Raw genomic sequence first — 23,567 nt, forward strand, 5'->3', positions numbered from 1 at the left:
CAACCAGCACCAGAACAAGAGGACACAGTCTCAAACTGCCTCACAGGAGGTTTAGGCTGGAGATGAGAAAGTTCTTCACTGAGAGAGTTGTTAGCCATTGGAATGGGCAGCCCAGGGAGGTGGTGGAGTCACCATCCCTGGAGATGTTCAAGAGGGGACTGGACGTGGAGCTTGGTGCTATAGTTTAGTAGTCATGAGGTCTTGGGTGACAGGTTGGACTTGATGATCTTTGAGGTCTTTTCCAACCTTATCGATTCTAGGATTCTATTCTATGATTCTAAACAAACACCACACTTACTGTGACTTCTTTATGCTAAACAGTCAAGAATAGGACATAAATTGCTTAAGCAAGAGGACAACTGTAATGCTACTTAACTACTTTCAAAACTGCAAAGTGCAATAAAGGCAACGATATTTAAGTTGCTTCCCTCATCTGTCTATCACAAAACACAGCAGCACTGCTGTCAGCAGGCTACAGGTTCTTACTTCCTCTCTTTAAGTATTTGATTTTAGTGAAAATATTCAATAAAGGCAATGACAAAACCAAAACAGCTTCTTGGAGGAAAAACATCAGGGAAATTGATGATTTTAGGGCTGGGTTTAATTTTTTTCCTAGTCTCCTGAATTATTCATATCTGCACTCCAATTATTAATACAAGAAAACCAGAGTTAACAGCTAACCAGGAACCAGGCAGTTTTATAGTCACAGTAACCGAAGAACATTAGGGGGGGAAAGGGAAAATTAAATTAGTTAAATTGCTTTTCTATGAATCTAATTTATTCTACACACACACAAAAAAAACATTCTCCAAAAAAACTCTGCCTGTGTTGTAGCAAATATGCTTTCACAAAAGGACTTTTAGGAATTTTTATTTGGTACTACTCCTAAATGATACTTCAGCTGGAAAAATAACAGCTAGTGTAGTTAAAATCAGTAAATTAGAATTCACTTAGACTAGTTCTGTATTAAAAAGCCTGGAAAACTGCACCCAAGACAGAGTCTACAGTGTACGAGTTACACAGACATAAGGAAAGGCATTATGTTGACTATAAACTGCAAATATTACACTAAAAATTCAGGTGAGTTTCAAGGTTCAAAGTTGATAGAACCTCAATGGGATATTTGACAGATCCAACAATATGTCATGTTTTCACAAGACCCAGTTTTCCAATGAGGGGAAAAAAAACCACACACAGAGTAATTCTTAAAACAAAACATTACAAAACCCCCAAATATACAAACAGTGCAATAAACTCTTCTAACCCTTTACTAGGTGCATCTTTACATACCTTAGAAAGGAGCACATTAACAAGAATAAAGAAACCAAACAACCAAAACCAAAAAATCCCAAACCCCAAAACAGACAGAGAGCGAGCTTCAAAATTCATGCAATAAGCTTCTTCCATAAGAATCAGGGTTTGAATTTACATGAGCAATTGAAGCTGACTGTTATCCCTCACTTCTGATGTTTGAACCCAGCACATCAGAATTGAGATTTTTAAGAAGGGATAATTATTTGAATTTAACATTTAGTTCTCTTTTAAAGAAAAAAAAAAAATTATTGAGCTGCAATGCTAGCTTTCCAGAGCTATTTGAACTGTCCATTGTGTCGTGTTAAGACAAACATCAGATGTCACCTGTTGTAATTTTTCAGACACTCAACTCAGTATGGTTGAGTTGAGAAAACAAGGTTGAGAAAACAAGGCATTTTTAAATCCTATGGCATCTAACTTTGTGAGCAGTGGAAGTAACCACCTGGTTTTCAGCTCTCAGAAGTCCTGAAGAAACCCCTTCCAATGATTCATTTCATCTCAACCCTCCACTTCACCCCACCACCAGGGTACAACAGCTTTCTCCCACATCCCATGCAGCAACAAGTGTTGACACCACGTGGATTGGTCAAAATTAGCCAGGTGGCTGCTCTGTGTCAGAACAGGAAGGGCAGGAACAGTAATTCAGTTCACACCAAACTTAGATACGAATAGTGCAATCACTCTGCTAAATCAAAGAAATCAAAAGTTTCAGGGAGAGCAGGACTAGCTGTACAAATAAATCATGTAACGTTCAGTCCTTTCAGAAAATAGGATAAAAATTTGGCGAGCAGCATACGTATTGAAGAGTAGTACTTCAATAGGTCCCAGAGAACATGAAATTGACAACTTCTGAATGCTGCCAACTTATATCATGTGCTAGTCCTGGACTTTGTTTCCATCTGTTAAAGACAACATGCTATCTTTTCCACAGACCTGCTGTGCCCTCCAGATTGGTGATTAGGGGAAGAGATGGGGAAGGAAACTGGAGATGCCCTTCGTACAACACAAAGCAAAGCTTAGCACTTGAGTTGGGACTGCCACAACTTCTGTGTGTCCTGGAAGAAGAGTATCAAGGAATTGGTTCCAAATTCACTCTCCCAGAAACTCCAGACATTCTGTGCTGGACTGCACCACGGAAGCTTTGACGAGACAGTTGTAACAGCCATCTATTGACTCCCCCAGCTAAGAGCACAGCTTGTACATGCTTTACGTGACTTCAATTAGTCTAGTTTCTGCCAGTTTCCTGAATGGAACATTAGTACTGTTCTGCCAGAAAAGCTGTATTTGTAGATGAGGAAAATGCATGAGCAATTAGAAACAGGAACTCTCGCATTCCTAGACAGTGTTTTCCACACCAAAATTCAGACTTGTTTTAGAACACACAAAGTTGCTCACAAGTAATTCCTGAAAAGTTGCTTGCACAGGTGCAGTCATAAACCAAACAGTGTAAAAAAAATAGAGAACTTTGCCTAATCCTGGCTACAAAAAAGCAGAAACAAAGTTGAGTTTCTTTAGGATTATCTGCATCAGAGCTTAGCCAAGTGTTAAACAAGGACAATAGATGGTTATTAGAATCAGCCATGTAGTCCTCTCTCTGAATTACTCACAGGCTGTTTTTTAAGACCCTGGGAGAACACTTAATGAAGGTAATCCAGAGATGGCCTCAGGATTGAACAGCAGTCATGCTATGTGATTGCTAAAACTTTGCCAATAGTACTCTTAAAGTGAAAACAGCACATAGTGAATAATGAACCAAGCATTTACAAAAGTAGTTTTGAACAGACCATGGCTTGGGGAAATAGAAGGTATGAGTTACATTCAGATGATTTGTTTTAAAGTCAGGACAGGTACCTCTTTACCACACTCACAAAACTTGTGAAGATCATACCTCTGTCTCTTGTTTTCTTTTCCATGGAGCAAAGAGTCTAGTAGTTTGATCTGAACCAACACTGACAACAAACTCTCCTTCTGGGTCCCACTTTACATCTTCAACACTGTTGAAATGTCCTGAAATGACGACCTCTGGAGTCCATTCTTTCTATCAAAAAAACCAGCACAGAATTAAGAAGTTTTCAACTGATTGACTGGTATATTCTAGCCAAAATAAAATCATAGTAGTATCATGGTATCGGTCAGGGTTGGAAGGGACCACAAGGATCATCTAGTTCCAACCCCCCATGCCATGGGCAGGGACACCTCACACTAGATCAGGCTAGCCAGAGCTTCATCCAGCCTGGTCTTAAACACCTCCAGGGACAGCGCCCCAACCACCTCCCTGGACAACCCATTTCAGGGCTTCACCACTCTCATGGTGAAGAAGCAAAAAAAGTGAAAAGTATCAATATCCTTATTAGAAAGAAAGAAAAAAAACCACCCAACAATAAAAACAAACCAAACCACACACACAAAAACCCAAGGAAACAAACAAAACATTTTAACTCAGAGTGGCTGAAGAAATACAAATACTGATCCAGTGCTCCAATATAAAAGAAACTTGTGTTCTTGGGTCAGCTGCCACTTCTGAATGAAGCACAACCAGAAAGGAGTACAGTCTTTTCCATTGATTTCATGGTTCACATAGGGAAGCAACAGATTTTAGAGCCTAGGAGACTGCAATGTCCTTTCTATGCAGGAGCAAGACTCCTCTAGAATATTATATGCAGAGAAGGACTATTTCATTACTTTCACTGTTACATGTTTCCATTAACAACAGAATTTACCACAAGTGACATATAAGAGTAATTCTTCTAAGCGCTGCTACTGCTGAAACAAACAACATACCTTATTAATTGCAGCCTGTTTCCAAAGGTGTAGTGCTCCATGAAAAGCATAAGCAATGATCATTGAACCATCTGGACTAAATTGACCATCAAAAAATCCAAGGGTATTGCCACCCACTTCACCTACCCGCACCTGAATTAATGATCAGAAGTGAAATATCCATGAAAATTACTTTGCATTCATATAATCTCATGAGATGAAAATTTAGCTGTAGGCAACAGTTCACATTCCACCAGGAAATATATTTAATTAATATTTTAATTGCAAAATTAAGCATAAAATATCATGGGAATTAAAGCTGCATGGTACTTTAATGGAGCCTCCCTTCATAAAGGTCTCAGAGAAAACACTATGCAAGTTGACATGAAAACCCAATCTTTTTATGTTTCAGTCCAGTCTGTTGGATGCAACAGTTGCTTCATTGCAAAAATTCCAAAGAAGCAGCAGTTCACAATGTTATTTTCTTAATTTCCAAGATGCATCTTGTTATTTCCACCTCCCATTTTCTCCATGAAACCCTACTTTATCCATATTCCTTCTGTGGCCATATTTTAGCCTGGCTTATGCCTTCCCTGTGTTGGTGCATGTATGTGTGTGCATGCATGGATACATGCCTTTTAATTGCTCTAGTGTTCCTCCAAGTTTGTAAGTACATTAAAAGGTTATTAGTATTACTCAAGATATAAATACACAATTCCTTTCAACCTGAACCCCTAAAAATTCCTCTAGTATTAACATAGCTGCTTTTAAGATCACAATGAAATGAATCTATAACTCATTCTAAATGAGGTATAGATTCTAAATGGCAGAGCTGATTGGTATGTCCATTTTATTTGCCCTCATTTCAAACAATACTTCCTACATGGAAGTGACTTTGTTATGCCATGCTAGAGGCAGAATTCTAGTCTCACGTCCGAGCAGGAAAATGACTTTGTGAAAGCTTTTTGTTCATCATACCCAAACAGAAGAGAGCAAATGGGATGTTTCCCTTGCACCCTTCCTACCTGTAGGCTTCCAGCTCAGGTTTCCCTCTCTCAATGCAAAAAGTCTGATCTGAATGGCAAGCTTCACATTTGAGGGATAGGCAATACAAAGAATTAACAAAAAGTTTTACTGCACAACCCATTTTCAGAAGCTTGCACATTTAGCTACAAGTGAACACTACATCTATGGACAACAAATGGTAACTCTATGCAATCATCCTATTATGAACTAATTTCTACTTGAAGTAGAAAGGCACAAGAACTTTTGAATACAATGGGGGAAATTAAGCCTGGGGTTTTATTTTCAAGAGAGGATTAGAACTTTCCTAGTGACAGGAAAGACCATAAACAATGGTTGGCATAAACCAACACAAACAACTTCAGCTGAACTATTGCCATTTGGAAACGCATATCATCTGAAAAGACAAGACATCTAACAAAGCACTGGATAAACCTGGTTGTACTACTTGTTTATTTAGGATGATCCCCTTCAGAATAGGGTTCAAAATACTATAGTGAAATATGAGCATGCAGTTCAAATGGAAGAAAAGCCTAATGACACAGCCCATGAACAAGTTTGTTGTGAGTAAGACCAGGCTTAGGCATTGTGTGTCAGCTGCTCTGTAGTAATTGCTTAGGTAAACATTCCCACAAGGCTTAACTACAAGTAATTCAGGATGGTTTCATCCTCTTACCAGGAGTACACAGTGTGTGTTACTTTATAGCACCTGGCTTGCTATACTATGCATGCCAGGTGAGCACAAACTCCCCTTGGAAGCACCCTAGTATGGTAGTAAGAAAGCAAATAAGCAATTAAAACATACTGCATCACATAATTTTTGAAAAATACAGTTTCACTTGCAACACAGCACCAAAATTAGTCTTTTTGCAAGAATGCTTTTGTCTTTTTCTCCCAGCATTTAATAGAGTTTTTGTTCCATCCAGTAGACACATGATGCTGGAAACACAACTTGAGTACAAAGCGTAGTTTGAGACTGAAACTTGCCTGTTCTAACCAGACTCCAGATTCCTTATCAGGTTCCCAGATGATCACAGTTTTGTCCATTGATGCAGACAATATCCTCATAGGTTGCTGCATGCTGCCATCTACAGTACAAGGAAAATGATTACCCTGCAATCTATGAGGAGAATACTTTCTAAAGGAAATTGGTCATACTGAAATCCAAACAGGCTAAGAAAAGCATTCAAAGACAGGCAGTGCAGTACTTGAAAGCCTGATTTAACAGGCTCTGCTTTCGTCCTAGGCATTCATTAGGAGGTGGTCTATTTTTTCAGCCATCATCTCTCACAGGAAATATAAAACATGTGCATGTGAACAATCACATTTTACTGTTTATTCACTCAAAATTGGCATTGAAACAAAAGTAATTTGGAGAAAATTATAGAGCTTCACAGAGAGACTGCACAGCAGTTCTCAGTTCTATTCCCCTAATTATTGTTTAAAGAGAGATCTCCAGGTTAAAACAAAATAATCTCCATGACCATGTTCACTGTATTTTTTCCAAATGAAGTGTTAGATTCACTAGATAATTCAACAGACTCTAGCATCTTGTAATACATACAGCAGTAAGAATGGCTCTCCAAAATGCTGTGAAACCCAACACGGCCAGAAAGGGGAAGAGGAAACTGGTTCATTACCCAGTTCAGAAACCTGTAGCAGGGGAAGCTTTTGAGAACAGAGATGATGGTGGACATCTCTTCAGGCATTATCTTATGTCACAGAGGCCTTCTACCTTATGTAGATTGTCTCACATCAGCCTGCCCCCACCGAGGAAGAAAATCTATTTTGGGGAACGCAAGACTGGGCAGGCCACAGACTGGAAGCCACTGCATGCATGCAGAAGCATGACAAATAAGCCTAAGAAGGTTTTTCAGATTGCAGTGTAAGATTTGCAGGACTGTACTTTGCCTACACCTTGCTTTAACAGGGAAAATCCTTTACTGATGTTTCAAAACCAAAATAAAACAAAAACCCACACAACACAAAACCAAACAACCTGAAAGAACAGATAACTAAACCAGTATTTCTAAAGGAGGTCATACACCTTTCACTACATGCATTTCACCAATCTAACTGCACACTAGCGTTCAACGTGTCCAGAGAAGGGCAGCAAAGTTGGTGAGCACAAGCCCTGTGAGGAGAGGCTGAGGGAGCTGGGGTTCTTTAGCCTGGAGAAGAGGACACTCAGGTGAGACCTTATTGCCATCTACAACTACCTGAAGTGACACTGTAGCAAAGTCGGGGTTGGTCTCCTCTCCCAGGCAACCAGTGACAGAAAGAGAAGACACAGTCTCAAGCTGCACCAGGGGAGGTTTAGGCTGGATGTTAGGAAGAAATTTTTCACAGAAAGAGTGACTGGCCATTGGAATGTGCTGCCCAGAAAGGTGGTGGAATCACCATCCCTGGAAGTGTTTAAAAAGAGACTGGATGAGGCACTTAGTGCCATGGTTTAGTTGCTTAGATTGTATTAGTTTAGGCTCGAGGTGAGGAAAAAGTTCTTCCCTGAGAGAGTCGTTAGCCATTGGAACGGGCTGCCCAGGGAGGTGGTGGAGTCACCATCCCTGGTAGTGTTCAAGAGGGGATATGGATGTGGCACTTGGTGCCATGGTTTAGTCATGAGGTCTGTGGTGACAGGTTGGACTTGATCTTTGAGGTCTCTTCCAACCTTGGTGATTCTGTGATTTGGTGATAGGTTGGACTTGACGATGTCAAAGGTCTTTTCCAACCTGGTTAATTCTGTATTCTGTATATACACTGGGGAAAAAAGCTGTGCTTTGTGCTGGTGGTGAAGTCAACTGCCATCAGGAACTAAAGCATCTCAGGAAAAAGAAAAGGGCATCTTCGCCAATACAAAAAGACACTCTGATGGTGCAAGCATGTCAAATCAAGAATGTCCTTCCATTACACTTCAGGCAGACACAGCAGCAAATCACAACCGAAGCTGGCAGAATTTCAGGATTTAAAAAGAAAGATAAAAGACTAGGGCAAGATGCAAAATTAAACTCTAATATATTTATCTTTTTTCAGTGACAGTCTGCATTAATACCTTAGTACTACAATGCTAGCTAGAGAGAACTGATACTCAGGGAATCCCTGGTATGTTATATTAATGTACAGATGACTGAAGATTAATCTCCTGAATGCCGCTATTTGTTCCTTCCTAGTCCAAGAAAAAGAACAACAGCTCCTGAGTTAATGCTGACCTTCCAAAGAACAGACATTTCAAATATATGAGCCCAGATAAAATATTACAGCTATTAATTTGCACCTATTGAGTTAATTTTTATTCCAGAAACAGCAAATCAATTACATTAAAGCCAGCACAGTTCATCCATTAAACAAAATGAGCAAGACAGAGCATCGTGCAATAGACAGTGACAGACAGAGCCTGTGCCCTAAGTTGTGCTGTCATGGCACATTCAGCCTGAACATCTATTTACTTACAAAACATCATTTGCAAAATCTAAACATTTTTCATAGCCCACAGTGACAAGTGAACACACAAATATGTGGCTGTACTCTGTGTATACAACACCTAATGTGACCACTCAGCGTTTGGTATCTTTTTTTACCTTTGTAAAATGAAGGTTGCCAGTGAACTGCATACACCCAGTTCTCATGACCAGCCAACACAGACTCCAAAGTAACTGCGTACGTTGTATCAGTATCTACCACAAATCAGAGAAAAGTACATTTCTTTCTAAAAGCCAAGAAAGACCACGTCATTTCTAGTATCTTCAGTGAAAAAAAAACCAAACAAAACAAACATCCATTGCTTTCATCATCTGCCAATATGTCAATAGCCTATTGACACTGAGTAGCTTCTTGAAAACCTACTTTGCTGCAAGCCCCGAGTACCAGATTGGCACTGAGAGGTCAGCCTATTGCCTCAGAGTGGTATCACACAATTCCTGGAGAACTCTCAAGCAATTCTGAAATAAACTCCCTGGCATCAGCTCTCTCACACTCTTAACTTAAGCATAGTTACATTTTCAAATAACTATAAATACATGAAGATACTTGAAAAGAATTAATCATGACTTGCAGCAAGTAGCACAAGCACTTTTTTAGACACAACCCCATGCAGTGCTACAGGCTGGGGTCAGAGTGGCTGGAGAGCTCCCAAACAGAGAGGGACTGGGGGTGCTGGTTGATGGCAGGCTGAACATGAGCCTGCAGTGTGCCCAGGCAGCCAGGAGGGCCAATGGCATCCTGGCCTGCAACAGGAACAGTGTGGCCAGCAGAAACAGGGAAGTCATTCTGCCCCTGTACACTGCACTGGTTAGGCCACACCTTGAGTACTGTGTCCAGTTCTGGGCCCCTCAGTTTAGGAAGGATGTTGACTTCCTGGAGCGTGTCCAGAGAAGGGCAACAAAGTTGGTGAGGGGCTTGGAACACAAGCCCTATGAGGAGAGGCTGAGGGAGCTGGGGTTGCTTAGCCTGGAGAGGAGAAGACTCAGGGGTGACCTTATCACTCTCTACAACTACCTGAGGGGAGGTTGTAGACAGGAGGATGATGGTCTCTTCTCCCATGCAGCCAGCACCAGAACAAGAAGACACAGTGTCAGGCTGCACCAGAGGAGGTTTAGGCTGGAGGTTAGGAGGAAGTTTTACACAGAGAGAGTGACTGCCCATTGGAATGGGCTGCCCGAGGAGGTGGTGGAGTCACCATCACTGGAGGTGTTCAGGAGAAGATTTGATAGGGTGCTTGGCTGCATGGTTTAGTTGATTAGGTGGTGTTGGATGATGGGTTGGACACAATGATCTTGAAGGTCTCTTCCAACCTGGTTTATTCTATTTAATTTCTTAGGAGATCATTACCAGACTCTGTCAGTCTGTAGTTAAAAGGAGTAAAATTTTAACTAACTAGCTCTTATAAAGTATTCACCTCGTTAGCCACCCTGAAACCACAAGCAGATACACAAGTGAGAAGTTATACAAGAAGTTTTGTAAGTTGTTACCTACCTTTGACAGTAAAAACAGTCTCTTTAAGTCTTATGGAATCGTCTTCAGTTTCTGGGAGTTGCTTTGATTTTGTACACACTTTCCAAATTCTTATCAAACAATCCTGAGCACAGCTTGCTAAGAAAAGGTCTTCACCTATTTGGTTTCAAATAGACAATTAGAGAATAGATAATCTGAGTCATGTTTTCATTGTAGCCACTACCATGACAAACCTACCATCATTCCAAACATGTATTAAAGCATTATCCTAATTTTTCCTATTATACACTGTATCACAACCTGATGGTTTATTTCAATATCAACTTACCCTCCCATTTCAAGCTCTCCACTACTTTACAACACATTAACTATGGACATTTTTCTGCTTGGAAGGTAATGTAAATACTGTACATTCTGACAGCCTCAGTACTCTTCAGTAACTCCTTTGCTCCTTTTCTTTGCCCACAGTTGTGGCATCCTTACTTCCTTCTATTTTATTTTTGCTATTGCATGAACTATTTGATTAGTTAACAGTATCACAGTATCACTTAGGTTGGAAAGGACCTCGGGGATCATCGAGTCCAACCTATCAACACAGACCCCATGACTAGACCATGGCACCAAGTGCCACGTCCAATCTCCCCTTGAACGCCTCCAGGGTCGATAACTCAACCACCTCCCTGGGCAACCCGTTCCAATGCCGAATGACTCGCTCGGTGAAGAACTTCCTCCTCACCTTGAGTCTGAACCTCCCCTGGCACAGCTTGAGACTGTGACCCCTCGTTCTGGTGCTGGTTGCCTGGGAGAAGAGGCCAACCCCCTCCTGGCTACAACCACCCTTCAGGTAGTTGTAGAGGGCAATGAGGTCACCCCTGAGCCTCCTCTTCTCCAGGCTAAACAATCACAGCTCCCTCAGCCTCTCCTCATAGGGCTTGTGTTCAAGGCCTCTCACCAGCCTTGTTGCCCTTCTCTGGACACACTCAAGTGTTTCGATGTCCTTCTTAAACTGAGGGGCCCAGAACTGGACACAGTACTCAAGGTGCGGCCTAACCAGTGCAGAGTACAGGGGCACTATGACCTCCCTGCTCCTGCTGGCCACACTATTCCTAATGCAGGCCAGGATGCCATTGGCCCTCCTGGCCACCTGGGCACACTGCTGGCTCATATTCAGGCGGCTGTCGATCAGCACACCCAGGTCCCTCTCTGTTTGGGAGCTCTCCAGCCACTCCGACCCCAGCCTGTAGCTCTGCATGGGATTGCCGTAGCCAAAGTGCAGCACTCGGCACTTGGACTTGTTGAATGCCATCCCATTGGACTCTGCCCATCTGTCCAGACATCCAAACAGATTCTTCCTTTAGTCTCCTGGGTTTTTTATCTTAAAAAAAAAAAAAAGTTTCCCACTACCTTCCTCCCTTTAAAAAAGGAGCCAACTCATCCTCACTCAGATGCATGCATTTGCATATTGTAAAGCACAAGTTACTAAAACTCCAGTTGTGTTTAGCTACGAGCCAGCTTGAAGCAAACAAGACAAAATGACAAATGCAAATCCAAGAGATGAGTGTTCTGTGTCAACCCTACTGTAGGTTTGATTTTTTTAACTAAAACTCCCAGGCAACCAGCACCAGAACAAGGGGACACAGTCTCAAGCTGTGCCAGGGGAGGTTTAGACTTGAGGTGAGGAGGAAGTTCTTCACTGAGCGAGTTGTTCGTCATTGGAACGGGCTGCCCAGGGAGGTGGTTGAGTCGTTGTCCCTGGAGGGGTTGAAGAGGAGATTGGACGTGGCACTTGGTGCCATGGCCTAGTCATGGGGTCTGTGTTGATAGGTTGGACTCAATGATCCTCGAGGTCCTTTCCAACCTAAGTTATACTGTGATACTGTGATAACTGTAGTATAGATTCAACAATTCTTATGCTTGAACAGGACATGAAGTTCTACCTTGATTTCCAATATTTGTACTACCATCTCAAAAAACCCAAACCAAAAACTAATACGCCACCAAAAAACCCCAAAATATCACAACCACAAGAGCTCAGGTGCTACAGTGCATCAAAACCTTCACCTAGGGAAACAAAACAGTAGTACTAGCATTAAACCATTCATGTTTCATACTGACCACAGACTGCCCATTCAACGCCTCTTATCCAATCTTCATGGCCAGGGAGCATTAAAGCTTTCTGAAACTGAATAAAAATTTCCTGTTACGTTGTAGAAGCGCACTTAATTACCATGCACGTATGAGCAATGAACTTTGGATTTTCAAGTCTTTTATGCTTACAATTGCTATTATTTGACACTGGAAAAATGGGCTGCTACTAAGTATTGCAATTTGCTGATAAATTCTAAACAGGCCCTTCTGGGTTTGCCACGGTTGGATAAATGTGTCACATCATGGCACCTCCCACATATGGAGAGGAAATAGGAATTCAAGGTGTGTTCATGTTCCAGAGGACACAGTCTGAGATACAGATGATTGTATGTTTTTTTTTTAAGTTTAGCAGGCTTATGGCAGTACACAAAGAATAATGAAACACAGGTATGGTACAGTAAATAACTTGCATTACACCTGTGAAGAAGATGCAACTACAGGTGCTGTACAAAATGAAAATCAAGTTTATTGACTAGGTTTCTAAGGAAGGCATACACCAAGAACTGTATCTGCTGCTGGAAGCCTCTGTATGAACACAGGAATGCAAACACAGTCCAGTAGGGGTATATTTTTATTTGTAACATATATAATATTACCCTTTTGTCTTGATTCAAGTAAAGGAAAGCGTTTATTGCTCAATTAGCACTTAAACCATCTCTATTTTCCTTTCTATTGGAAAATTTATCTATGAGATTTTTTTGATCCCAAGGTGACTTAGAGTCTGAAATACACATTACAGTTAAAAAATTAACATAATTCAGTGCAAGTGAATAACTACTACATTATTTCTTGCATTCCATTCTGCTAAGTTCCTTACTTAGGCCTACTGAGTTAAAATTAACTGACAGTCTCTGCTCTCAAGCAGAGGACTACAGCTGAATTCTCTCTCCCTATCTGCAACTAAAAATAATTTTTAAAAAACTTAAAAAGCAACACAGGAAGAAAGGCTCACTCAAAATCTCTGTCTTCAGCTTCAGAGAAGATCACCAGCAACAGTAATTCAGCCGAACAATGTTACTCAGAAAGCAGCGCCTATTCTCTTCGGTTTGTACTCGCCTCAAAATCACCTTCCCATCAAAAAACATTATTCTGTTTCTCCTTATTCTACATTTGCATTCTTAACGCTACAGAGCAACACGTATACAAGAGAAATGATCAGAACTCCTGATCAGAAATTTCCAAGTCTGGAAGTTTTGATCTTGATTAAGATCATGTTCTCACAGCCATCCAAGTCTCATTGGCTTGTCACTTTTGCACTTGCTGGCACTTCTGGATGTGTCATTCTAGATAGCTGTATATGTTAAACACCCAACTGGTTATATGTAAATAAAGGAAGGAACAGCTCAGGAAGTGAGATCAGTGACAGAGATTCTTGTAAAGGCTACGTGTTTCTATCAATACACAAAAAAACTCCTTTCTAGCAATTCACATTTCAGAGAATATAAATAACATTTATTTATTCATTCATTTATATGAACTTTGACATAGTTTTACATTCACCAAAGTTAGTTGGTAAAGCTTTTCCCCAACTGAAAGCCTTTTGTTACCATTCTTGTCTTTTATGGTTCCTCTTGTGTTGCACAAAGTATGTACCTCTTGAAGCTTAACTGTATTAGTAAGCTACACACACATAATAATTTTTTATTTTAAAATGTTTGGTGTTTTGTTGTTTTGTTTTTTTTTAACTACACTCATCTTCTCAGATCAAAGACCACCACCAAGAAAAGCAGAGATTTGTTTTCTCTACAAAGAGAATCAAACTAATTACTTTGAGTCTACCAATACCCTGAGTTTTCTAATTCATCTCCCAAACTAGCTCCTAGGCACTATTTAGCCTTGAGTCAAGTATGCAGTTCTTCTGTGCTGTAGGAGAGGCAGTCACTCAAAATTTTCAAGGTATTGTTTCCCATAAAAATTGTTCACTGAAGCCAAACCAGGAATGGTGTTGCTTTGAGTCTTCTGCATTGCTTTTGCTGTTTCATTTGAAATCTGTGTCTCTTGATATCACACATTCAATTTCCTTAGATGTGTTCTGCTCTAAAGCTGCATCAATTTAAACCTCCTTTCAGATGCACATGGTAATTATTTTTAAATGTTTCTGCCAAAGTTTTTATTATTGCCTAGGTTATATTTGCAAGTATTTTGAGCTGTCATTCTTCTAATTTTTACAGATTATTTCTGAAGTCCCACCTTTCTCCTTCTCCATTTTCCCTTTGGTCCTTACTGGATACATAAGGCTATTGGAAGTTACAGTACCAACACCTGCATCTAACAAAAAATCACGGTCCCAATCACCTACTTCACAAGCTTTGTGATGCCTCTGAATTGGCATCTGAGCACTTCTACATGGCAGCAATCTGGCTTCTTTTCTTTCAGGAAAAGAAATGTGGACATGCCCAGGACACTTTGTGTAACTAACTCTACACCCACTTTGGGTGTATGTCCTTCAGGACCAGGATGATAGTATTGTTTGGGAAATTTGGCAACTGCCACAAGAGGTAACAGGGGTCCAAATCTTCTCATTTTTTCTCCACTGGATACTAGACATGATATCCTTATTTTATTCCAGCTGTTCAGTCTTGTAGAATGAGTCTGAATGATTTTTGAGTCTCTTATTCCACTTTCCCATTAAGCCAGATTATTTGAGAGAGACAAACACATACAGCAAAATCTTACAGAAACAAAGCTCAACATAGAGATGTCCTGTTTTCAAGCTCTATTTTGATCTTATGGTTTACTTACTTCCCACTCTGCAAGCCTGTAATATCTCAATAACAATTTCTGTAGTAATTTTTCCCTGGGTATTTGATAAAACAGGAATTCAGAAAAGCAAGGAGATAATTTTCTCTCTACTCCTTAATAGAGTAAGGGATCTCTGCATAGAGAGTCTTAAAGGATTTGAAATCAATTTCAAAAAACAAGCAGTTTTTAACAAATAAACAGATTTCAACTGTAAAAGTTCATGAGTTTACCAAAAGGCAGCCTGGAATATTAACTACAGAAAGGTTTCCAGGAGTCACCACTAACAGGACCCTTACCAGTTAGAGAAGGATGCATAAGCTTAGATTCTAATCATTCTTCTACACTAAGTTCTTGTGAAAAATGACAGGATGACAATAACATTTCTTTTAAATACCTCTTAAGAGTAGAACTACTGAAGCTATAAAAATGTGTCAGCAGATCTGCAAGAGACCAACTAAAGAAGCAAACCTCCTTTTATCAGCTAGGAAGGAATTTACATCAGAAGCTTCCCAAGGATGTTTTCGTTCTGTTAATAGCTGTATGTAATGCACTACACAGGGAATCAAATCAGGGCTCCTCTCTCTCAGGTCTGCACAGCCCTCTTAGTTAAAAGAGATGTTCTGGAAAGGTAAGATACACACCAACCAGAGGTCCCATTTTGTTTAAAAGAGAGGGACTGAATCCCAATTCTGCTAGGACAGTTGGTGAAAATACTTCCTAAAACTGAAGGAAAATGTGTGAAAAATAACACATGTAAAATAAGAGACAATTCCTCAGCCCTTGTATGATTAAAGTTTCCTACCTCAAAAAAGAGACAGCAGCATAAACTTGCTCACAGAACTGGAGTTTGTTTCTTCCAATTACCTTCCTTTATTTTCCACAGACTGACTGCATTTAAGAATGGCTGAGACTGCTGTTAAAAGTTTGGTCAACAGCTGGCAAAGTAAGTTAGGAACCTCTGAACACTTTTGGCACTCTCACCGCGTATTATTTTTTAATCTGAACCATGAAAGAAAACAAGTTTCAGATTTTGATTGAGGAAAATCAACAGCACAACCCCTAATATAAAAGTCTTTCTTTAGCACACTGAGAATCATGAGTGGCATTCTGCCATTTCCATTGCTAACTCCCAGAGAATGTCATTAAACTGATTTAAACTCATGGGCTATGCAGGGAAAAAAAAAATCTAAGTAAGCAAACCTTCTTTCCAGCTTAATGCTTCACAAATCACTGAACAAAGCAGATAAAGAATGAAGTATTTATTTTACAGACACAAAAAAAAGAGAGAATTTTTGTATGTTGCTAACATACAAATGCCAAAGTATCCATAAAGTAGCTTTCTCTCTCTCAAATGATCAAAAAGAAGTATTTATTCTTTAATCTCTAAGGGCCTAGAAACATGGACACTGAGGTATGTTACTTGCACTGGGAACTTCTGCATTGGCAGGCTCACTGGTGCATTGTTGCGTAGTGTCTGTGGTTTGCAGGAGTTTTCAAGGGAGCAACGGAGAGAAATCAAAAATACTGATTTGTCTTTTGGAAAACAGACTCTAAAGCATAAGTTGAATGACTAATAAAGCTTCTGAACAGACACAAGAAAGGACAGAATTACTCTGCAGGGTTCCAAAGGAGCATTTAACTATGAAAAACTAAAGACTGTAGCTACAGATTCCGAATAACACACAACAAACATGTTTGCTTTCAGAAGATGACAGATGACATTCAGAAGCATTCAGCTAAAGGGCATACTTAGCAATAAACATACAATTCCACAGATAGAAATCGTATCAGTTTTTTTATAACAATTTATGTACAGAAAGCAACATCATTTCCATATGAACTATTCAGTATGTGGATGATCAGTGAAAAAGGACAATTACTTTATGAGAGAGAACAAGAAACTAAATTCAGGCTACCTTCAAAGAGGGTAAAGTAAGAAAAATTTACACTTTTGTGAACTAAATCACACTTCAACATTCTGTATTCCCTAGGAAAATGAACTACTTAGTCATGGGGTCTGTGTTGATGGGTTGGACTCGATGATCCTCGAGGTCCTTTCCAACCTGAGTTATACTGTGATACTTGAACAGAGGCAGTTGCATGAGATGGCAATTAGCAGTAGTTAATGAAGAACCACAAAAAACCAGCAGAACATATGGAAAGAAAAGAAGCAGAAGAACTGAAAAATATTCTGAGCAACAAGAGAAAGACTGTAATTACCTGGCCATTCTGCTGTGTAAACAAATGTATTTTGCAGTCATCACCACCACAAGCCAGCACTGGTACTGGAAAGGGAAAAACAAACAAAAAAGCTTCCACATCTTCATCACCCAAGTTACAAAATCTCATGTTCTAGGATATGGAACATTATGCAACTTTAAAAAAAAAAAAAATCAATACAGAATCAAAAAGTGAAGACAGCCAGCCAAGTACAATACCACTTTACATTTGCCAAACTAGGGACCTAATGCTGTTTGAAACAAACTAGTATTTAAACAACACAAAACTCGCAAGTTATTTTGGCACATAAATAACATCTACAAAAACTTAAGATGCTGAAGAGTAGCTTCCTTCAAGCTCACATATCTGCAGGAGGTTCAAATATAAGGGATTTTTAATTAATCACCTTTTTTTTTACTTGTATCAGCAGGAATTTGCTCTAAATGCAAAAGGAGCAAGCAGCAGAACAAAATGACTCCGAACTAACACAGTTCAAGTCCTAAATCTACTGAAGTAAGTATAGATGGAAGTAGCTTAATTATTACACACAAAAAAAAGGTAGGCAGACCACCATTCACTGTACACATACGTGTAGTCTTGAGTAGCAGTTTTCTTCCACAAGCTATCTAGGAAGTGTGTGAAAAACATACATCTACTGAATCAAACCAGACCAAGTTATATCTAAGAGAGAGGTTAGGCAGCATATTAATTCACCTCTCCCATAGAGGATGATAGTGAAAAATAGTTAAGCCTTTCTCCATTCTTTTTCGGTCATAAGGTTAAACTAGTACAGCTAGGAAGTGAAATAGCAAAAGAAAATGAAGAAGTAGTAAATTATCAAGGCTAAATATTTGCATTTCTCAAGTATGGGTAGAAAACAAAATACTACATTTCACTACAATCAACTAAACTTAAAACTAAATGTCATCCCTTTAAAGAGAAAAATGTTATCATTTTTACAGATAGGTCAAAAAGTCATCTTGAATATTGGTAAGTTTATGCTTGATGCTGATTTCCTTTCTGCCTGTACCAAATCTATGCTTAGTTATCATTCCCTCACACTTCTAAGTCACATTCCACATTCTAGCAACTTCATCACTTCTTTCTTCTCTCCAACCTCTAAGTCACACTTCACCTCCACCTCCTCTGTCACCTTACATGGAATCAAAAAGGCTGCTTTTGGCTGAAAGTAATGGGTTGTTTTGAAAAGCCTGGTCTTCTTTCACACAGAAACTGGGCAGGAGTGTTTTTTCCACAGTATGATCTTTTCCCAAGAAACCCTCTTTATGGGTAATGGCTTAAGTAATTACATACTTATTCAATGGCATAAAATTTTGATGAATCAATACATGAGAACAGTTATGATCCAGTTGATGTATCAAGCAAATGTAAAAGCTTTCACTCAAAATGTTCTGTCAAGAAATGTGACTGGCAAAACCAGACTAGTACTTAATTTTTCACATGAATGCTCTAGAGCATTACAATTTGGATCTGATTGAGATAAATTGCAATAGGGACAGAGTGATCAGCAAAGCTTCAAGTTCATATGCTCTTCTTTTCCCTGCGGCAATTCAGTTTTGAGAAGACCATTCTTATTTATCAGAGGCCAAACTATGGCACCACAATTATCGAAGTGTTGTGAAGAATCACAGTATAAGACAAAAGAGCTGATATTCAGATAGGCCACACCTTGAGTACTGTGTCCAATTCTGGGCCCCTCAGTTTAGGAAAGATGTTGACTTGCTGAAACGTGTCCAGAGAAGGGCAACAAAGCTGGGGAGCAGTTTGGAGGACAAGCCCTACGAGGAGAGGCTGAGGGAGCTGGGGTTGCTTAGCCTGGAGAAGAGGATGCTCAGGGGAGACCTTATTGCTCTCTACAACTACCTGAAGGGAGGTTGTAGCCAGATGGGGGTTGGTCTCTTCTCCCAGGCAGCCAGAACCAGAACAAGAGGACACAGTCTCAAGCTGCACCAGGGGAAGTTTAGGCTTGAGGTGAGGAAGAAAATCTTCACAGAAAGAGTGATTTGCCATTGCAATGGGCTGCCCAGGGAGGTGGTGGAGTCACCATCACTGGAGGTGTTTAGGAAGGGACTGGATGGGGTGCTTGGTGCCATGGTTTAGTTGATTAGATAGTGTTGGATGATAGGTTGATCTCAGTGATCTCGGAGGCCTCTTCCAACCTGATTAATCTATTCTATTCTCTCTGTAAACAGTAAATCCAATCCCAGCACTTTAGAAGCAGAGTTTCTACAGACACCACAATGCAAAAAGCAACCAAACAAACAAGACGATGCAAAGCTTTTCTTCAAGACTCAGAAAACAACTGCAAAGGAACTCCTTAAGTAAGAGGCTGCCAGTAAAGTGCTTAAAGCTCCAGCTGCAAATGACTGTTCATGGGAAAATGTTTTTTAACTTTTTTTATTGTTATTATTTTTAAAGACAATCAGTTAAAGTATTAGGCCTCACAAAGTTTAGTGTCTTTTGAAAGTTAAAGCATCCATTATGTACGAGTCAATTTTCAAATCCAATCTTTAAAATCCCTTGCTTGGTGAAAGTAGAGGTTACTGTAAATGCTTCCAGTTCAGGAGAGTATTTTATGACTCTCAGAAAAATAATTCTGTATTTAATTTCTCAGAACTGCAGACTGTCCTCAAGAGGGAAGGTTTTTTTCATCTTAATAGAGCTGCCAACATATCAAGCCCTGATGCTCATTAAAGTTCCCAACTGTCATTACAGATTTATGTTTATGACAAAACAAACAGTAGAGAGATTTTTTAATAATGTATTTTAAGCTGCCTTATTTAAGGCTTCAGAATTAACATACTCCTCTGAATAAAACCAGTTCAGTTGTATGGACTATTATGCCAGGAGAAAACCCAGAACATGGTTATGCCATATTAAAAGCCCCTTTACAGATTTCTAGAGGAAGCATTCCCAACCATACATTTACGGCTCAAAATCTGAACTGCTTCTTGACAATTTTAGCAGCACAAATCATTCATGTTGGAACTGACACAAAACCCATAAATCTTGTAATTTTTTTTTATCCTCTACAAAACCTATGCAAATAATTTCTCATTTGAAAAAGATTCAGTTCTCCAGAAAAATAAAGTACTCTCTTTCAGGCTATGAGCACTGTGTTGTTTTGGATAACTAATTTGAATTGAGATAGGAAGAAGGTATAATAAAGTATTGTCCTGCTCTGCATGAAACTTTAAGCAACCCTGGGTTTTGGGGACTCTTGGAGATTTTGACAGCAAAACAAAATGCTTGCTCTCCCATCATTTAAAAAGGCTTCAAGCACTCCATGCAATTTTGGTATCAGAATGATTTAGTTTTAAAAATTAATACAATAATCTTCATTTAAGGTTCTTCCAAAATGAATGATCACTGGTTTTATATGCCACGATTTCAACATTAAACAGATGCACCTCTCCAGAGTATCACTGTGACAACTTCTTACTTCTACAGTATCATCAATGACAAAATACCACACTGCTTTGCAGTATGAATTTTACACTCATTCAACTGGCAGCACAGACACCTCACTTTAACAAAAATTCACACTGGAGATAATGATTTTAATTTACTCTCAAGCCTTTTAACTTCACCTCAACAACCACCTGTTATTATGGTTACAGGAAAAATAGAGCTTTAAAGTTCTTCAGTGGTGCAGACACTGCTTTTGATACAAGAGACATTCTGAAAATGGACATTGAGCATTTCCAAATGGGACAACTCATTTTGACAGGGCTTTCATGTCTCCCAGAATTATCACAAGCTGAAGAATAAAATAAACTTCTTTGTAAGTGCTCTGGAGACATACAAGCATACACCACATCAGTATGGAACACATGCAGTGAATAACTGAAAACTCCAGATACAGTAAGAAACATCAGTAATTTTTCTCTTGGGAGCCTAGCACTCCTCCATCTTGGTGAAAGGCTCTCATGATACTTATGAAGACAAATCTCCTTCAGTGTATTTATCTATCTTGAGGACACATTTAGGTTTGAAAAAAATAAAATGAACCAAAAAAAATCTTCTACAGATCTGCAACAGAAAAATGTGTCTGTGGCATACTACACAACATGAACATCTGTGGTAATAGAAAATGATATAAACCATACTGAACAGTCAGGGTAAAGTTAATCAGCCTATCTGGGTTTTTTAACCTTTTAAGAATGAATACATGATAAACACTGCTCATTAACCTCCCATTGTCAATGCAGGCTTGCAGATTCTTTTTTCTGAATCTTGCCAAATAACGAGAACAAACATTCACAGCAGCATAACAAGAAGTGGGTGAGACTATCAGTGTCATTCTATCCTGGTCACCTACAGCCTTGTTAACCACTCTGTCTCAGGCGTTCAGCTAAAGAACTCCATCTAATCATTTTGAAGACAATTTAATCAGCTATTATTTTCTCATTCTTCTTAAGAAAAGTTCAATGAAAATGTTTAGCTGTAAGCAGCAGCTTAGGCTTGATTCCATAGAAAACAAAAAAAAATACGGTACATGGGTCTGGAGTCAGCCAAATGAAAACCTTTTTGGGGGATTTTTAGATCTCACATTTCCTACATTGATATTCAAGATGTGCAGCTATACTTACCATTGCTGCCAGGCAAGAAGGATAAGCAGACATCCATGACAAATCCATTTCCAAACTGCAGAGTTTCAATGCATTTAGCTGGAAAACAAAACCAGACGGCACTGATGTCATTCATCACCAGCATTATTACAGTTACAACATTTCCTACTAAATTATGGAGTTAAAAACTCCCTTCCATTTTATTTTAGAGTTTATAAATGTCTACTTTTTTTTTTTTTCAGAAGGCTAAATAATGTTATCTTCTGTGGAGCCACAGAAACTCATCCAGGGTTAGCCAAGTTATGAGACAAATCACTATTCTCCACTGAGCATTAACGAGCTTCACTGTGCTCATCAGAAGCAATAAACACTTCAAATTATATCCTGCGGCAGCAATGTTCACTACACAAGAAGCTAAAACCAAATTTATTTGCTACAGGAGTAACATGAGCTGAAACAAACCTCTCTGATAACACCCCCAAGATCTTAGAAGTTGTTAAACTGGTACACCATGAGGATCAGAGTAACCAACAAGATAGGAAAAAAAAAAGACACCTTTCTAAAGAAGCAGAACCCACAACAGCAAGACAAAAAGGAAAGGACATGACTTTATGGTGTTCTTCAAAAGAATGAGAATTGCCTTCCAGAACATGGGACTGAAGATTGGCAACTCCCACCTATGTGTAGGCAGAGCAATGTGAGCTCTTCAGGTACACCAGATAAGAAGAAAGTAACTTCAGAGATCCTGTCAGTGCAAGTCAACAAGCACACAAGACACTACATCTAGATTATTCACTCTTTCTGACATGTTTCCAACAGCTGTTCTTCCACATGTCCAAGCAAGGGCCTAGTTCACCACCAGGTACTAACAAGTGACCAGTTTAGTCTCACCTACTTACTGTTAGCATTAATCATCTTACTACATGGTGCCATGGTTTAGTAGTCATGAAGTCTCGAGTGACAGGTTGGACTTGATGATCTTTGAGGTCTTTTCCAACCTTATTGATTCTAGGATACATGCATATAGATAGTCATTGGCCCCACGTTACAGGCCAAAATGACAGTTCACATTATCAATTCTTAGTATGCATTAAAAAGAATCAAATAAATTCAGCCAACTCATGCCCGATGATGAAAATCCAAGATAAACCACTTTGCTGCAAAAATATGACCCAAACCTGTTAAACTTGTATGACCCTCAGCTTTCTAAGAGCAATACAGGTGTTTGATGTACCCAAGCTTGAAAATCAATGTAGTTGCATTAAAAAGACTTTAGCCAAGTATTTCAGTAGACAAGCACCCATCATTTCTATTAAGACAGTATGCTGTCCCTAATGTTAACTACAAAAAAGAGAGAGAAAAGTTACCTTCTGAACCATGCCAGGACCAGATCCTCACAGTAGAGTCAGAAGCAGCAGAAGCTATTAGCAGCTTTAAATCAGGTTCCTCTGACTGGTAGGCAGCATCCACAGCACAAACAGCTTCAGAATGGCCTTTCAGAGGAATGCTTGTCACGTGCTAAACAGATCAGAAAGTTTCACAAAGTTATAAAGATAATGAAAAATAAATTCCAGTAAACTATTTGAGTGAATTTTAAAAAATAATAGAATTCCTCAGTTAATATAAAATAATACATAAACAGAAGACAGCAGGATGAGACATTATTTCTGAGAACATTCCTCCCTCAAACTAGGTGCATTTTAACATGTCAAGTCTAATCTAGTTTGGACAGCCTATGAAATGGGCTACCTATACAGCCATTCACAAACCAATGCCTAGTAGGATTTTAAAAGTAAGGTGATAAAGTTGTGATTTTTTTTG

General features: G+C 39.4%; 1 protein-coding gene across 1 annotated transcript in view; it reads right to left on the reverse strand.

The window, feature by feature from the left end:
* Positions 1 to 23,567, reverse strand: part of ELP2 (elongator acetyltransferase complex subunit 2) — a 47,169-nt gene that overhangs the window by 20,764 nt on the left and 2,838 nt on the right. Inside the window, exons 4-12 of the mRNA XM_068147482.1 lie at positions 23,114 to 23,264; positions 21,768 to 21,845; positions 17,155 to 17,219; positions 12,160 to 12,226; positions 10,066 to 10,200; positions 8,673 to 8,768; positions 6,085 to 6,185; positions 4,096 to 4,227; positions 3,203 to 3,352 (exon numbers count right to left, since the gene is read on the reverse strand). Coding sequence (XP_068003583.1) covers positions 3,203 to 3,352; positions 4,096 to 4,227; positions 6,085 to 6,185; positions 8,673 to 8,768; positions 10,066 to 10,200; positions 12,160 to 12,226; positions 17,155 to 17,219; positions 21,768 to 21,845; positions 23,114 to 23,264 — 975 coding nt within the window. The remainder of the gene's footprint in view (positions 1 to 3,202; positions 3,353 to 4,095; positions 4,228 to 6,084; positions 6,186 to 8,672; positions 8,769 to 10,065; positions 10,201 to 12,159; positions 12,227 to 17,154; positions 17,220 to 21,767; positions 21,846 to 23,113; positions 23,265 to 23,567) is intronic.

Source organism: Melanerpes formicivorus, unplaced genomic scaffold (assembly GCF_026170545.1).
Source record: "Melanerpes formicivorus ecotype bairdi unplaced genomic scaffold, bMelFor1.0.p_v2 SCAF_15, whole genome shotgun sequence".
Classification (NCBI taxonomy): Eukaryota; Metazoa; Chordata; class Aves; order Piciformes; family Picidae; genus Melanerpes; species Melanerpes formicivorus.